We start from the raw sequence: 17962 nt of genomic DNA, 5'->3' as shown, positions 1-17962 counted from the left end.
GAATTTCTGGATAAATGAACTTTCTTGGAATTCCCCTCCACTGACAGTTATAGCTAGAAATACTCTGCAATTGACGACAGGACATCTAATTCACGGTCGCATCACATATAATACTACTAATATATACTCGTCAACATCAGATGACTTTGACAAATGGGTACCATGTATGTGCGTCGCTTCCGCCAGTACCATAGTGGCAAGTTCGCATATACTCACACCCTTGACCTACGACCAACCCACAATCCCCATTCTACGGAACTTTTTCTCGTATAAACGAAATTCTACAAACGCGACAGGCTTTTTATACGCTGTACTGAAGTATTACGATATAATCTATACTGTAACTTGAAATTTAAAGTTTAGTTACCATGTGCCCCTATCTTATCTAAAAGACTTAATAGATGTCTTAATGATAGTGTGTATTTACAGGGCGCATGAAGCTTTGTGATATCATGGCAAGCTATAGAATTGCGAAAGGATTAGCTCTGGGGACTTAAGAAATGTACAATAGGAATGCTGTGGTCCAGGCTCGTCAATAGACTAATTTGAAGATTCAGGCGCCGGCTGCCAAAACTGTGAAGCAGAGTATTCCTCGTTATATTCTAGAGTTTCAGGACATTGAACTTGGGAAATGCGCACGTGAGCCCGCAAGATGTTTCCTATGCTATATCCTATGCTCGAGGATACTGATATAGAGGCAGCTACAGCCTCATGTACTGTCATTTTGACCATTTTAGTGAAACGGAACGGCTAGATAAACATCAGTAACAATTTCGGGGCGCTTAAGTTTCCCTTTTCGTGTCAGTATACATGCTTGCCGTTCACAGACGCAGGTTCAGAACGAATAAAGTACCTGGCTGTATGTTTAGTCGCTCGATGATCCAACAACGGAGGCGGGTTCAACTCCGAAGCTCATTGTTTGCCTGCCGCAACATCACTCAATGTACTTTCAGTAACATCATTTAATATTGCTGCTCTGAACAAGATCAATAAATGTATTTTCTCGGTGATGTATGCCGTCTTCTTTTTGAATGATACGATCATGATAATGCTGAGGTTGTATTGAAATGTTTTTCGAACACGCTCTTAGAAACCTGGAGATGTCTTAAAATAACGACTTTCGAAATAGTCCACGTTGCGAACCGCATCGAAGTTTCTAGATTCAAATAAGCGTCCCTGGATGTTCCGTTAAGTTTTATCAGACTCGTTATACATAATTGACATTATCTGGAACCAGTCGCACAGTGTCTACCGTTCATCTAATCGACAGTTATCCCCAGAACAAGCTAGAAGACAGTTATTAGCTTTCAATCTTGCGGCGTTTAGCCTCTGCTTAAGCGCAGTAGTGGTAAATTCACCTCCTCTGGCTGTTCATATCAACCTTCCAGTAGCCACCAGTATTGAGACAATACTGGTAATCTATATATATCATTCGTTACAAGCACAGTGAGTATTCTCGAGAATTCCATATGCTGCAGGCACCCTGTGGTGGCAAAGTTAATATTCCGGACGAAGAGAAATTCAATATAAACCCCATACAAATTTATATTTCGTACATTACGATATTGATATATATATTCGTCAATGATGAATAGAGCTCTTCGTCACTGACGAATCAAATCGGTTCTTTTTGCGACCCGTTTATTATTGAATTTTGATGGAAAAAATGAAAATATAGTTATAAAGTTGATTGTTTTGGAATCCAATTATAAACAAACATAAAAGTAATACTATTGCAATGTAAGGTATTTTCTATTTTCTAATCAAAATAAAGCCCATTCCGTAAAATCAACGCCATAAACCCATCCCGATGACTTTCACGATCCCCGTCACTTCTATCCTCCCGACGACGTCCCTTATTTCTCTCAATTTTATAGTCTTCAATCTACCAAATCTCTCATTAGCAGATCCATCAACTATTAAAAAGTCCCATTTCCTATGTTTTCGCACAGAGCGAAACTCCTGCACTATTGCAATCTCTTCCCAATCGTAGTTTTGTGTAATAATTTGTACCCTCCCATATCGCTCCCTGGTTTCTCCTTCTAAACACCACCGCACATACGAATCATCGCGATTCTTTGTCGAAATGCCTTGCCCAATTTTCGTCCCTATCGTTATATCGATATCAATCCTCGCTTTTTTGAAGAGCTTTGTAGAATCCTCATTGATTGGCCATTGTTTTAAATCTTCCCCTCTAAAATGCTGTTTAATTAGACTGAGTTGCACACGACTTAGGTTCGTGTCAAGAGATGCCCTGAATGTTATTGGGAACTCTAGGCCTTGCTCCAGATAGCTCTTCTTCTGTCCATAGCGACTCTTGGATTCTGGTAAGTGATTCATGTGTTCCATTTGTATCAATCGATTCGACAGAGCCTTATCCATATTGACCATATTAACCACCATACTCTTACAAATACCAATGTATCTTTCTATTGGCCATGCCCAAAACACCCATCCTGGGCCTAAATCTCTAATTTGCGTTGCTATTCCGCGTTAGAATTTTTCTACTTGTATACAAGTAAAAATTCGAGAGATTGGATTTTCATACCCAAATGAAGCAAAGAGTGCTGATTGATCTTACACACTTTTATGCGATCTTCTTTGCCCTGATAATATAACTCTTGAAACGTTCGTACGAATTCCCTTGATTTCTGTTCGAGATTGTCTATGTCTTCCTTCGATATCGACCTTTTGCGACATAAAACATATATATCTCTTAGCAGAGTGAAGTTCTCCAAATAGGGTTCAAACCCTGGTAGATTTGCTAAAAGAATGGTTCCATCCCGTACCAGGAACTCCTCCCATTCTGCAGCTTTATATCCCTTCCAATATTTATCTATACGTCTAGCACCTTGTCCAAGCTGCGAGGGAATTGTATATCTTGCCTCTTCTTGAATAGTACCTAATCGGCGCCATTCTTTTTCTGGTACAACATACGGTGCCAAAAACACTTCCTCATCCAATCCATCCTCCCTTCGATCCTCTAAATCGCGTTCAATATCTTCTGAATCTGATACCTGTGACGTGGTCGCATTCCTTACTCTATACAGCGAAGGATTTCCTCCCCTTAATGTTGATAACAATGCCTTGTCTTCTTGTTGTTTCCGCTTCTTTTTTAACTCTTTAACCCTCTTCTTATAGAATTTCTCGTCATCCAGATTGAACCGTCTGCCTCCCCACAGAAGATGAAGATCCTGTACTACATTCTGTAAGATACAATGCATTATATCAATCCCAGTACTCTTTGTGAAATGAATTGACTCGAGTTTGAGTAATATAGAACTGCGTGCGAACCCCCAATATTTACCTTTTGCTATCTTATCCACTCGCATTCCTTCCCATTCTCTCAATTGAAATCGAACATTATTCCTTAGTTCTAGACCCCATCTCGTAATTGAGCTGCAGTGTGTGGGATGTAATAAGAACCACCATTAGATTTGCGAATACCACAGATCATACAATAATGACATGGGCGATACGCATTACCGGGCTCCTTTAATCCCATAGCCTCAGCTCTCCCAGGACCATCCCCAGATACAATAATAATCCATGCGCGTAGTATAAACGGCTTTTTTGTAAAGGAGTTGTATAGCCGATGCTTAGAACCATTATATTCATCTAGACTATGAATACCCTTACCTAAAACCAGCATCTCATCTACCATAGGTTGCAGAAAAGAATCTAAATCACCAACCTTTCTTGGTCCTGGTATCAAGCAAGACAATAAAAAGTTCTGCTTCTTCACTCGCTCGTTTGGAGGAAGATTGAGATTGAGTAGAATAACAGGGCATATATGATGATTGTTGATTCTGGTTATCTGGGCACCATCTTGTAATAGCGCTAGAGCTATATCTTCTGCTGTACTTCTAATTAGTATTAATCTACAAAGACAGAATGTAGGGGCGTCTTATTTCTGAAACAGACCAAGCTTCTTCCTATGGTAATTCTGATATAAATCGCCATCAAAGACATCCCCCACTCTTTATTCCCATCTCGATCTTCGATTCTATCAAAACTGGCCCTATAAGTTGTTAGACACTCAGCCTTAGAAGACCTGAATTGTGCACTTAATCTCCCCTTCAGAGGAAAGAAGAGATATTGCTTTCTTGGACGTTTTTCTCCTCTCTTATTCGTTCCTTTATGCCATCTGGGTTCCCTACACGACCCATAGCTACAGGAATCGTCCGCACTCTTGCTCCCAGTGTAGGCCATACAGCTTCTAATACAGCAATCAATCCACTCAGGTTGTAAACCCGTCTTGTTTCGGAGCTGTGTATTCTTCCTCCAAACACTTGGAAGGGGATTGGAGGCGTTGGCAATATAATCCCTATATTTCGTAATAAATTCAATCATCTTTTGCTGTCCAATGCGTGTAGTTTGCGTTTCGAGTGTAATCCAATCAACTAGCATTTCGGTATCTATTGAAGGTTAGTTCATTATTAAATAGAATAGAAATACTTAGATTACTCCAGTCTATTTGATCCGATTCACTGCTGCTATCAGATCCGTCACTACCATCCATATTATCACTATCCAGGCCCTCATTTGAATCATATTGTATACGATTTAGCTCTCGAATTGTAAACTCTAGATCTGCATCCAGCTCAATCTGCTGCCCTCTCGTATCTCCCCCTCCCCCTCGTCTAAAAAGTCCTCCATTGCCTGGGTTTCATCCAGTGTTCTCCTGACTTCGTCCTCTGCGTACCCCCAAATGGTATCATCGTCTTCTTCATTATTTGTATTAAAACTAGATACCTCTCTTGAATATCGATTATTGCTGCTGATAGTGTAAGTGCTGAGAGGCTGCTCCTTTCGATTGTGTCTATAAAAGGTAGCTCGATCAACTAATTTGCCAGCTGGGTGTCTCCAACAACTACATACTTTCTTCGATCCAGAGAGGTAAGTATTTCGACTATTTTCGTTCACTTGTGTATCAATGCGATGCTCTTTATTGATATGTTTTTTGATAGTCCTCAAAGGTTGCGCTTTACCGCAACAATGCCTGCATGGACAATTTTCGAATCTATGTTGTGATCGGCGGTGGCGTTGTTGCTGTTGTTGCTGTTGTTGCTGTTGTTGCTGCATATCCCTCTTATTTTGAAAATTACAAATAAAAACAATCGTTCGGCTTCTTTACATCATGCTTTGAAAAAATGTATAGAAGCTCAGCGTACTCTTCAGAATCCTCACCCTCCTCCGGGAAAAAAAGTAAATTCCATGCGTCCTTACTCCTCTGGATCATAGCTTGCTTTGGTTGCCAGAACCCGTGTCGTTTTGCGCTATATTTGTGCTCTTTCCACAAATAGACCCACCATCCACACGGGCCAGGAAGGGAAAGACGATCAGAACTCGGCCGGTTCATTAATCGATTTAACTTTTCTGGGGCCCATACAGAGAGATTCCGCCAAATAGCTCTTTGCGAGCAATCGAACAATTGATGTGGTAATTTCTTGGGGTACCTAAGCGTGTTAACGAGGATTCCAAAACACCTGCCCGGTAGGTAAAAAAACGCAAGTAAAAAACGCAAGTAAAAAACGCAAGTAAAAAACGCAAGTAAAAAACGCAAGTAAAAAGCGCAAGTAAAAAAGATCGTCAAGCCTAAAAGCAAAAATTATCATTAACAACTGACCTTGCCCCTTGACAAACCACCCAGTCATAACCCAATGATGGTACACCGAAGGTCAAAGCCTGTAAAGTAGCTTCCAATCTGTAATATGCTTTGCTCCAATAATCCTTCCAACGTGGAAGGTTATGAATCCACGCTATAGCCTATTTTACTGTTAGTTTAGATTGTTAAAGCTTAAAAACCCATGGAGAGATGATCTACCTCACTTGGCCTCCCCCAAATGCCATTATCGACACGCTCTTTCCATTCATCAGAGATCTCGAGTCCCATTTCTTCCTCTAATCGTTTTACCTCCTCTTCATCGAAGTCATCGATATCCATTTCCATTTCACTATCTTCTTCTCCTTCCTCCTCTTCATCTATCTCTTCCTCTCCCTCTTTCTCACTTAGGCAGCTGTTATCACTGAGCTCATCCCCATCATTATCACTAATAGCCTCAAAATCAAAAAGATCGTCGTCTTCCTCCTGCTCACTCATTTCAGACTGCGAATCGGTATCACTACCGATTTCAATCAAAGGATTGAACGAATCAGCCCCACCTAGGATAAGCTCATTCGCCCCCGAATCAGGCCTAAAACCATTAAAAGTTAGTGAGTAAATTAGTGAATATTACGATCTGATACCTACTTTTCCACTTTTATTGAATCAAGAATTTCTCTCTTCTTTTTCTCTTCCAACACTTTTCGATCATCTTCATTTGCGCTTTGATACAATGGAGATTTTTTTAGCTTGTTAATATGATAAATGACTTTAACTCTCGCATTCTCTTTGGCTTTATACGCTGCGCGCACGTCAGGGGGAAGATTCTGTTGCCTTTTTCGCTCGTAAATAGAATGGGGATTGGACGAATATTCATTTACGCTTTTGCGACGTTTACCAGGAGCTCCGCTACCAACGCTTTTTGATTGTTGCGACATCTTTAATCTTCTAAAAGATACAACCTTAGATGGGAAACGTAAGTGTCTTTCAATTGTTTTGATTCAATTGAATTAATATTTGAAACATAAGTTAAACTAAAAGGAAGAATGAGTCTTCGCTGCAAAGAGGCTCGAGAAGTGGTGGTTGGTTGTAGGCACCAATCTCGATCAATATTAAAAAGCAAAGGGGGCACAGACGATATGCCGAGTCACATGATCATGTTTGCTTCATTCGCTCTACAAACGGAATTTTGGAATCCTTCATACAAACGCTTCCCTTTTCTGATTTGAAACGATATTACAATAAAAAGATTGTAATTATAATCACTTTCTTTGGTATGTATGACTCCCTACTCTGTTGTAGTAGTGCTACTAACATTTTTATTTATTGAAAGGCTCAAGATTACATGCAAAGTGTTTCAACCTTTTTGAATAGTGTGAGGGATCTCGTAATGCCAACACAAAGACAGCATTTACGGGAGCTTGCTAGACTAAAAAGGGCAGAGACCGCTAGGCGATCAGGGAGTATGGCAAATCAAGGAGCTTCACAAGGACTTCAGAATGCTCCGACCCACAGGCCGGATCCTTCCCCCCTTCACTCTCCAAGACGTTCTCAAGAGCAATCTCCTGCTCCATCTCATCAAGACTCCCCCGCTCCATCTCATCAAAACTCCCCCGCTCCATCTTCCCCCTCTATTGAACCTGAAGATCGTACAAACAATACAAGGGGCCAATATAGCGGCAAAACAGTCAAAAACACTGGAGCAAGAAAGTCTATCATTGGTAGAAAGCCTAAGGCTAAGAAGAGCATTAAGAAGTCTAAAATACCCATTTTCAAACACAAGCCAAGAAGGGTTTTATCCAATGGAAAGAGAGTTCGTGATCTGAGTGAGTAGAAATCGTTCATCAAATTTAGACGTCGAATCATCAAATTAACTCTATATAGAGCTTTTGTCGAGAGAGATTAAGTTTTATACCAACACTTGGGCAAATCTTATACCCCGAGCAGCGTTTGCGAGGCTTATACGACAAGTAGCTCAAACGATTAGAACAGACCTCCGATTTCAATCCTCAGCAATCGAGGCGCTACAAGAGGCTGCAGAGATGATGTTAGCTGTTCGTTTTGATAGTAGGTCTTTATTCCTTTCGTATAAATATATACTAAAATATATAGTTCTACAGGACATGGCACGACACGCGAAACGAACCACTATTATGGGGAGGGACGCTGGGTTATTGCAACGAACGTTAAAAAAAGCTGTAGGAATTGACGATATTGGTCTTGCCACAACACAAGAAGGTTTCCGAGGGTACAAAAACTGATTTTTTTTAAACTCGCTTTTACTTGTTTTTACTTGTTTTTACTTGTTTTTACTTGTTTTCATTCGCTTATTTTTGCGAGTTGGGAGCGCTAAATATGAGCAAAAGCGTCATTAAGAGAGTATTAATGAGATTGGGATAGGCGTTAGGATATGGATACGGAATGATGATAACCCCAAGTATATTTAAAAGTATTAGATACCCCCCAAATAACAGTTTGATATTACTTATATCATCAATCCATTCAAAGATTATCAAACGAAGTTATATTCAATATGCCACGGTTTTCTGCTGCCTCAGTAAGGCGTAATGGAATCCTGCCTCAAACCCCAATTCGAAGGGGTCAATTTGGGCAGCGAAGTCCTTCGACTTATACAACCACCATTGGTAGATCACCTGTTGCTTTGATATCGAGTACAGCGGTATCTGGATACAGGAAAAGAACAATAATGGATTTCAAGGCGATTTTTGATACAGTGGAGGGATGTCTAGCTTGGCGTTTCAAAGATAGCTATGATTCTAGTATGTTTATGCACTTCTGGATTCATATGCAAAATCAATTGAAGTGTGTGCGAGAGCAAGACGATTCCCGCAATTGGAAAGCATTACCACCTACTCTTCGACAGCACATTCGAGACGATGCTCTAAATGAGTTCCCCAATTTGAATGACTTCGAGAATTTATGGCTTGTGGACGCTGTTTGTACTGCTATCATGCAGAATAGACAAAGCAATGAGAAGAGACTTGCAATACTGAAGGAAAGAAGACATCGAAATCAAGGCTCTATGAGCTTCTCAAGGAGTAAGTTTTGTACTAAGAGAGATCGGGTTTTATTTAATCTAATGTCCCATAGGAGCACCTGAGCAGAATAGAGGTTTAATACCTGGTTTCAAAGGTCAACGACATCGAGGTATTCGGAGAAATGTCACGCATTCTGCTGAAGCGGAGTTGTCGCCTCTTTTTGATGCTGACGATATGAATATTCAAGGATCAAGTATGATACCAAGCCCAGTGAGAGCGGTACCAACCTTATCGAGGACTTTGCTATCACAACCCCAACCCATCCACGATCTCGAGGGGAGCAGTCTGGAAACCGAGGATCCGTCAGATATCGAGAGGCAAGAAAGTATTGATGGACGAGAGAGTATTGGTGGACAATTTAGTATTGATGGACAGGATAGTATTGATGGACAAGAGAGTATTGGTGGACAAGATAGTATTGATGAAGAGCCTCTTGAAAATGGAGGGAAATGTACACAAAGGGGATGTAATAATTTGCGCTTGAAAAGGGCGGGGAGAGGTTGGAGGATGATGTGCTCTCGTTGCTGTGATGCGATAGAAGAGAGCTATGATGCATTGGAGCTTTCTCTACCTAGAGCACTTGATCGAAATAGTCGAGGCAGAAGTTCGACTCAAAAGAATAAGGAGATTCAAAAGGATGCTCTGACAATCCCAGATATCAAACAAAGGAGGAGTGATCGTGTTGGAATACGGGAAAGAAATCGAGCAGATGCACGATCTAGAAACTTGATGATGGAGGCATCGCAATCTCAGAGATAAAAAGGAATAAGGAGAAATAGGGATGAGCTGGTTGCAGAACTTATAGTACTATTTTTACGTGTTTTTTACTTGTAATCTTGCGATTCATATAAGGTCTTAATTTATACACTCTCAAATTTTTATATAAATGTATGGTTCAAAATGTGATAACCGATCTGTGTATGAATATATGTTTCAGATGTGATAAAAAATAATGATATTTGAATTTGAATATAAAAAGGGGCGATAAATTCCATCGAAAACGACGAAGTACCTTTAAAATAAAAAACTTTCGTCACATACGACGATCAGATTAATTATATTAATACTTTAAAAACGATTTATTCAATACATAATGAAGGTATTGTAGAATTTATGGCAATTACGAAAGGATCACTTCGTCAACCACGGATTCTGCCACCACAGGGGCAAACGGCGCTCTCTAGGCTCTAACCGAAACATCTCCCTCAAAAATATTCATGATAAAACATACCAGTACCCACGAACGTTTGGATTCCATCTGAATAGTTGAGATGAACCCCTAATCTTTCAAACAGACTTTTCTCGGATGAGCAAACCAATGTAAACATCCTCGTCATCCTCATTACCCTCGCTATCTCGCCATCCTCACCATCCCCGCTATCCCACCAATACTTCCCATCGATGTGACAAACGATTCGAGATGAAGACAACGCCTCTTATGCCCCACGCCCATTGTCTGCAATCTGATATTTCTTGTTTTAAGATACCATGCAGTATATGCCCGGGGTTACTGACCAATGTCATCTAGAAACGGGTTCGTACATGGTGCGACCTGTTCTAGACACCATCCAGCCTTGTTTACTTCTCGATCTATCGCCAGTTTTATGCTTGACCCGGAGCTGTTGTCCATCTATTACCTTTCCAACGACGATTCTACTTATTGCCACAGTAATCTAATCTCTTCGCATATATATTAAGTCTAGTATACGATCATATTCACATCTTGAACCCCCATCTAGTCGACTCAGCAATGTCGGGTTCAAACTTTCGCACTCTCCTTCCCGGCGATATGGATACCACCATGAAAAATAGCAGTTCAAGCGATTCTTCCAAGAACAAGAACACCACACCGGAAACAACAGGTTCCAATAGCCACGCAACCCCTGCACCCCTCGATAAGAGATCAGAGAGTGCAGGTCCCATCTCAAAGAAGAGGAAAGTTCCGACATCAATCACCGCAAACGCTTGTGTCAATTGTAAGAGAGCTAGAGCAAAGGTAAGTGATTCTAATATCCTTTGACTTTAGCCATGAAAGTAAGAGGCCCAGCATGAACACCTGGTAACTAAAGTTTACCCAGTGTGATGGTAAACAACCTTGCACTCGTTGTACTAGCAAGAGAAGTTTATACCAAGATGAATGCAATTACGAGCCACATACTAAGAACGCGAAGACGATGCTGGTGAGGGATCTCAAAGAGAGCCATGACATCAGGCACAAAGCAGAAATAATCTTCACATGGCTCGCGAACAACACCGAAAACGAGCATGATATCCTCGAGCGCATTAAGAATAGAGAGTCAATCACGGAGATAGCTAATTGGCTGGAATCCATAGAGAGTACTGGTGAGTCACAGTTATCTATATATGGAGGTTCCAACAACGAAGTCGACGGTGATCTGCCTAATGAGTTTGCTTGGACAACAGTAACAGACGATGATGAAGTTATCGAACATCTTATCTCCCTGTATTTCACTTGGGTCCATCCCTTCTACCCTTTGTTCAATGAAGGTCACTTTGTGGAAAGTATGCACCGAGGATCAGACCAGTTTTGCTCGCACAGTCTGTTTAATGCCATCTGTGCCATGGCATGCTATCTCCACACAATCGTTGACGAAGATACCACTGACTACAGACGAATGGGCGCCCAATTCTCTGATTTGGTCAGAAACAGCATCGACCCGCAAGACAATAGCCTAACGAACATCCAAGCATTTGCGGTCATGTTCTTGGTACGCTGTGCACAAGGACAAGGGTTCAGTGGTTCAGTATACCTGTCCATCGCAAGTAGATCTATGGAGAGCCTCAGACCAAGCAATAGTGATAGCATCGATTATCGACAAATCTGGAGGGAAACAGTTAAGGGTTTAAATAGCCTGAATGTGTGAGTACCCAGACTCCCACCCAATACAAGTTTACCAAAGGCACAACTAACACCCTTAGCGAGTGGGCCCAGATGACTTTCACAATGGCACCAGCTTATATTCCAGACCTGCAGCCAACTCAATCGGCTGAGGAAATAAGCTTATGGGAGGCTGATATGGACAATCTCAGTTGGGCGCCGTATCGATTTCCTACAAACTTCATAAGTGGAACGACATTTCCCTGTCTGATAGCAACCACAAATCGCAAAAAAATGGAGCTCGTTGATATCATCCACAAAGCTACGATACTCCTGTCTAATACAACTGGACCTCTGATATCTGCTGAAGCCCTGTGGGCCATTTATCGCAGATTATTAACTTGGCATGAAGATCTACCAAGAAATATCGCCATAGGTGGAGAAGAAGTTCAAGCGTTGCCGCATGTATATTCACTGCAGTAAGCTCAGTCTTTTGCTGTATCTTCCTAGTCCTGCCGCAGATCATCGACTGACGACTCAGTATATTATATGCCACGACGGCAGTCTATCTCCTAAGCCCACTACTAGGTTTCAAGGAACCTCAGCTTGATGCACTGATTAGGCAACATGCAAAGGAAGGGCTCAAGCTTCTTGTCGAACGATATCACTTTCACTATACGTCTCGCTACCAACCAGTCTCCCAAATGTTCGCCATGCTTTACCTGATGGAGGTCTTGATTCAATCATCTCCAGAAACCGACAAAGACTCTGGGAAAAATGCCATAGCATATACTAGACTAGCCACTGATATTTTGACAGAGTCCAATAGTAGCTTTCCTGTTGCTAGCGTCTTTATGGGAATGCTTCAGGAAAATACGAGGAGATTCTTGATTCCATTGCCAAACGAACTTGAAGATCTATTCCGTCACAGTCATCGCATGTCGAAGTTTCCTTTAGACGATGCCATCAACGCATTTGGAAGCACCACTTATGTTCAGCCAGTTGAAGCGATGCGAAAAAGGATGAGTCCTGATTTTGGATCTAGATGGATGATGCATGCCGCTGCTGGATATCCCAAGGACTTCCGAAGACCACCACTCTTACGCCAACCTTCAGCCGAAGCAACAGGTGCACAGAACCTGATGCGAATCCTCAATCTGCACAACCACAACACAAATTGATAGATTCTTTTGAAGTAAGGAAAATGGGGACTGCTTTTTTTTTATTCTTATGTTTTCGTGGAGAAGATGCCTTTCGGAAATTGTAGTTTGAAATGTAGGATGTGCTGTTGCTAATAAAAAACTTCGTCCGGTCCACCCAAAAAATATCCTGATTCTGGTCCATAATGGCACTGTTGGAGACGTCCGCCAAGACAATTTTTTAACTGATATTAACGCCGTCGATGAATTCTGATTGACACATCTGGAACATGAAGCCGAGATAAAGATGATGTTTCTCGCCAGGCAAATATGCTGGTGGTTGCTCTCCAGAGACTTGCAGCAAATTGCTATCCATTTGTATGACCATCTTCCATCGTCCATCGCAATGACGAAATGCGCATTATCTGGAGCAACTAATCAGGATGAAAACTTTGGCTTGCTGCATCCTCTTTACAGCTGTGGCTAAATATTAATCGTCAAAATCATCGTGACGCATTTGTTAGCTCGAAATTCAAGGAGCCTGTAGGATCTGATTTGAGAAATCATGGAACATTTGAAGTGTGGATCAGCCAGAATCAGTCTACCGGTGCTCCAGGATCAGATTAAGGGAGATTCTTTGGTATATTCTACGTATGACTAGATGAATGTCTTGCAAGAATGGCCGTCTGGAAAGTCCAATTTGATGATATATCTCGAGTTTTGGGAGGAAATTTTGAATTGAAGGTGGCGAATAAAGGAATACATAGTCGTTGGTGGAAATGAATGAATTTGACGATAAATCTGATATTGTGAATCGATAGCTTTTGATGCTATAGGTGGCGGTTCATCAGGGCATAGTACGTCTTTTATCGAAGTGGCAATAGTTGATACAAATCCATGGTGGCGAAAGGAATTTATATGGGTGAAGGTGTAAGTGCAGGAGTAGGAGTTGATGTTGGTGTACCTACTAGGTATCTAGGTGATACCTTATTAACATGTACATGGTGAGTGAAGTGGAAGGTGTAGTCATGGCACGTGTCCGGTAGTCGGCAATGATCAACAAGTCGGTATACGATACAAGAAATGCTTGTCGAAGCACCATTGATGAGCTATATAGTAAAGCATTTAATATCAACCATGTTTACATCAAACCCGGAGTCCTTTCTTTGTTCGGGTTAACAAGTGCTTCTTACAATGCTGCTCCGGAAAAAATACGCTAGACATATACACTCTGGACCTTAAGACCCCAAAGTAAGTCCCGAGTGAGTGAACTTGAAGGGCCGAAAGAGTACTCATATCATGATATCTCGTGTGTTTAAATTTTCTTCCTGGGTATCTATTGTCTCATTGGTTCTTTGACTCATTTGAGTGGAGTGAACGATGACAGGTCAATTCAAGGATACCAAACTGTCACTACCGCCACCTGAATTATAGCTAGTCAGCACTTGGTTTCTGATTTAACAAGATGTCAAATGTATGAATGCATCAATGGATAGAAAAAGTAGGGTTGTGTGCATGTTCATGTATCAACATTCGATAGTCCAGGATCAAGTGCACTGGTACTGACACCGGTACTGGCACTGGCACTGGCACTGGGTCCATGATTGAAGATAAGGTACAGTCGAATCGAGCACTATGAGGTACGTGTTTTGATATCTATCGAGGCGACTCGCTATCTGTCATGTTCACTTGCTAACATTAGTCATTAAGTGGTATATCTTCACTTGAACCCATAGCACAGTCATATTACGATAGTTGTTACAATAAAAGCCCCCGTACACCTGCAATAGCATCCGGTAAAGGATCTCAATTGAAGATTTTCAGAACGGTATGTATCGGGCAAATGTATCTAGGCCCTTGACATATTCTCGACGATTGATAGGGCGACAAGGTGCGACACCCAGACGTGAAACCTACATGGTGAAGCTGTCTGACTCAAAGACGCCGGCTTGCATGAGCCATTTACACTTACTTGCACACTTAACAATCTCATTGAATACTGTGTATACGAACATTGATTCGAATATACTTCCATCACAATCTTAAGGTCAGAGGTTTTCCTGATTTGTTAGACCCCAAAGACCTTCGACAATAGATTGCTCTCGTCTCCCTCGCCTCTTTTACAATTTTCAAAATTTTCACTCTTCTGGGGTGTACTACTTCAAAGGCTATTTCAGAACCTGCAATGTCCAATTGGAGCATCTACATGACAGTTCTTCTTCTTATTTCTCCCCTCTTTAATTTTCCCCTTTTATTCATCTGGGGAAGGAAGTGAATTCTTCCCCTTCCCTTAAATAAAAAAGAGACTCAGAATTATATGATCGTGTGAGAGATAATAAAAGATGCGACAACTACATATTGCTATACAATCTAGTTGAATGGTCTCGTATAGGGAATCACATACTTACCGAGTACTTTCCGCAGAAACCTCGGCACAATGATTTGCTTGCAGGCTCAAACATTTCTTTCATTCCTATCATCTCTGTCATTCCTCTCACTCCTCTCGCCCTTCTCGCCTCGCACTTCTCATCGATTACTAATAGATTGCAGTGTGAGCAGCATACGTTGTTTGAGAATCTACCATTTTGTTTTCCACTCCCTCCTTCTTATTCCCTTCCTGCCCTCTTTATACCTATGTTACACAGCATATTCATCAATTTCTTTCATTGACTAAGGAAAAAGGAATCAGAATATCCTTTACTCTCTCAGCGTCAAAGAGCTCTAACATATAGACTAATGCAATATATAGCGTCATACAAGTTCATAACATGATCTAGTGTAGAAGATGCACTCCTCATAGCATACAACTAAAACAACGCGATTCAATGATTTATTCGCACGCACCGAAACATACACACTTGAACGAATAATACTCCAATACAAAGGATATCCATTCCTAATCTGAGTCACGGTCGAGCTTCTTCCCAATCTATTCGATCCTCTTCCATACCAAGTAAAGATCTAATGTGCGTTGCATACGTTAGTTTAAAATCTATCTTAGGGATGGGAACCACTCTGTCTCCTTTGACTCATTAGGGCAAGAGAGAGAAACAGTTCCCCCTCCTCCAGCATTGGAGAGCTTGATGTCATCACGTAATACTCATGCGACACGTAGACTACGTTATCACATCATCTGATTTAGTGTAGACCTTGAAAACATACAAAATCTTCCGCAAAAACCTCAGCACAATGATCTCTCGAAAGCTCTAAAACATATCTCTCATGTCTTTCACCTCCGATACCTCTAACAGTCGGCTCTTCGAACAGCTGAGTAGTTCCTAAAATCCACCGCTTGAAGAGCCGACTATCAACATTCGTGAAATCTTTAATATGTCTGATATCTTCAGCACCTTCAGCACCTCCAACACCTCTGACACTCACCACTACCTGTGTTATAAGACACACATTACAAAGATTGCTCCAAAATCTACGTTTACCTTTTGCCTTTCCTTTTCCTTTTCTATTACCATGCTCCTTTCAATTTTTCCTCTACTTATTCTTTCTCTTTTTTACATTCATCTTCTACCAGTTACCTATCCATCATCTCCTATCATTCACTCGAAAAGGAAACAAAACATCTCTCATCCCTCAGCACCAAAGAATCTCAATATACAATACTAACACAATATACCAATTACATAATTATACAATCTACTCTAACACACTCTTTATAGTACATAAACTCTTCCGCAAAGACTCCAGCACCCATTGTATCTCGCAGGTTCAAAAAAACTACCATTCCATCTCCATTCCTAGTAACCAATATAACTAAACCATACAACTCCATTCAACACACTCCCTTTATACAAAGATATCCATCCAGATCTTCTCGATGATCTTACCTCCTATCTAGAACCTTCTCAACTGACACTTCATTCTTATATACTAAATATATCTTACTAATCTCTCGCCCTCATCGCTTAAACCCCTTCATTGATTTCCGCTTCAACGTCAACGTTAGTATACCATAATATTGTAGGAAACGGTATAAGTAATATGATTTCTTATCATTAAGATTTAGACTCAAAGAATAGTTGTTGCTAGATTTTCTTATAGAACTGAATATATCTACTATTGACATGGCATTGAATATACTATTAGAAGTACACGAGAAGCCTGAGAGAATTTGATCTAGAATGCTCATATCATGGTCTAGATCGAACCTGGAATGAATATTTTACTTTCAAAAATAGTGTAGAATGTAATTCTACGATTCAAAATAGTTAGGGATATATTATCATTCACCTCGAAGATTATATATCACTATCTCACCATCTCTACACATTTCCCTCATTGTCATCATTCTCAAACAAGAGATATCTTTAAGAGTCATGTAATTCCTCTTCAGATATACTAATAATTCTATCAAGACATCACTATGTACTATCATCTCATCAAAGTCTCCTACTGTCAATCCCATTGAAAGTATAAGTATCAGTATTAGTATCCTCCAGAACTCTATGTACCAAATAACACAAATCATATATATAAATTCATCTTAGCAAATCTAGATACTTAGATACTTAGATAGCCAGATACTTAGATAGCATATCGGACGAATAAATTCATCATTCCTCATTCATCATTTATCATCCAACACAAAATACAAAACACATAATCTTTACACCTCACAATTCACTACTACACCCCATTCCCAAATCTCATTTCCAAATCCTATACTCATATAGCACGAATAGATTTCTTGAGAATCTTAGCTTAGATTTTTTAGTTAGTTTGTCGAGTCATAGGATTGATTGAGTTAACTAGGTATGTAGTTTGCAAGTGTGATTCATGTAATGTGAAGTACGAAGTACGAAGTATGTATTGTTGATCTTGATGTCAATCTTGATCTTGATCTTAGTCTATGTTTTAGCGCCTAGGAAGATGAGTCGTTATTATGTATATATACATACGCATACGCACACATCAAAACTCTCACCTAATCTCATTTTACGTGGTTTGAATACACTTTTCCTCACTTTCCCTATCCTCTTTGATTTCCCGCGCTCTCCACCCAGTATACTAGAACTTTGCTTCTCCTTCTCTTCTCACAATTAGAGATACTTTTCATCTGTATTAATGTCTTAGTGCTCTTATACCGCTCTCTTCCTCTCCCTCTCCCTCTCCCTATCGCTTAAACTTCCTTTTTATCCCCACTGCTTTCCTTTTTTTCCCCATCCTATAACTTCTATACACACTCACACTCACACTCACACTCACACTCACACTCACACTCACATCACATCACCATACCATACCATACCATACCATACCATACCATACCATACCATACCATACCACATTATACCACATCACCATA

At 40.6% G+C, this 17962-nt stretch overlaps 3 protein-coding genes across 3 annotated transcripts; 2 read left to right on the top strand and 1 right to left on the bottom strand.

Annotated features, from left to right (window-relative positions):
- Positions 1-4587: 4587 nt before the first annotated feature.
- On the bottom strand, positions 4588-6543 carry Bfra_012104 (uncharacterized protein; the record flags this gene model as incomplete). The annotated part of the gene is made up of 5 exons (XM_037342425.1): positions 4588-5089; positions 5175-5459; positions 5630-5769; positions 5828-6197; positions 6254-6543. The coding sequence occupies 5 exons, from the start codon at positions 6541-6543 to the stop codon at positions 4588-4590; spliced, it is 1587 nt and encodes a 528-aa protein (XP_037187722.1).
- A 1595-nt stretch (positions 6544-8138) lies between these two features.
- Bfra_012103 (uncharacterized protein) lies at positions 8139-9423 on the top strand (the record flags this gene model as incomplete). The annotated part of the gene is made up of 2 exons (XM_037342424.1): positions 8139-8664; positions 8717-9423. The coding sequence occupies 2 exons, from the start codon at positions 8139-8141 to the stop codon at positions 9421-9423; spliced, it is 1233 nt and encodes a 410-aa protein (XP_037187721.1).
- A 991-nt stretch (positions 9424-10414) lies between these two features.
- Bfra_012102 (putative c6 transcription protein) lies at positions 10415-12684 on the top strand (the record flags this gene model as incomplete). The annotated part of the gene is made up of 4 exons (XM_037342423.1): positions 10415-10660; positions 10743-11545; positions 11605-11982; positions 12045-12684. 4 exons carry the CDS (start codon positions 10415-10417, stop codon positions 12682-12684), a joined length of 2067 nt encoding a protein of 688 aa, XP_037187720.1.
- Positions 12685-17962: the final 5278 nt, after the last annotated feature.

Source organism: Botrytis fragariae, assembly GCF_013461495.1.
Source record: "Botrytis fragariae strain BVB16 chromosome Unknown tig00000260, whole genome shotgun sequence".
In the NCBI taxonomy this organism is placed as follows: Eukaryota; Fungi; Ascomycota; class Leotiomycetes; order Helotiales; family Sclerotiniaceae; genus Botrytis; species Botrytis fragariae.
Note: the sequence above shows the minus strand (reverse complement) of the source record. Positions and strands in the feature narration are given on the sequence as shown.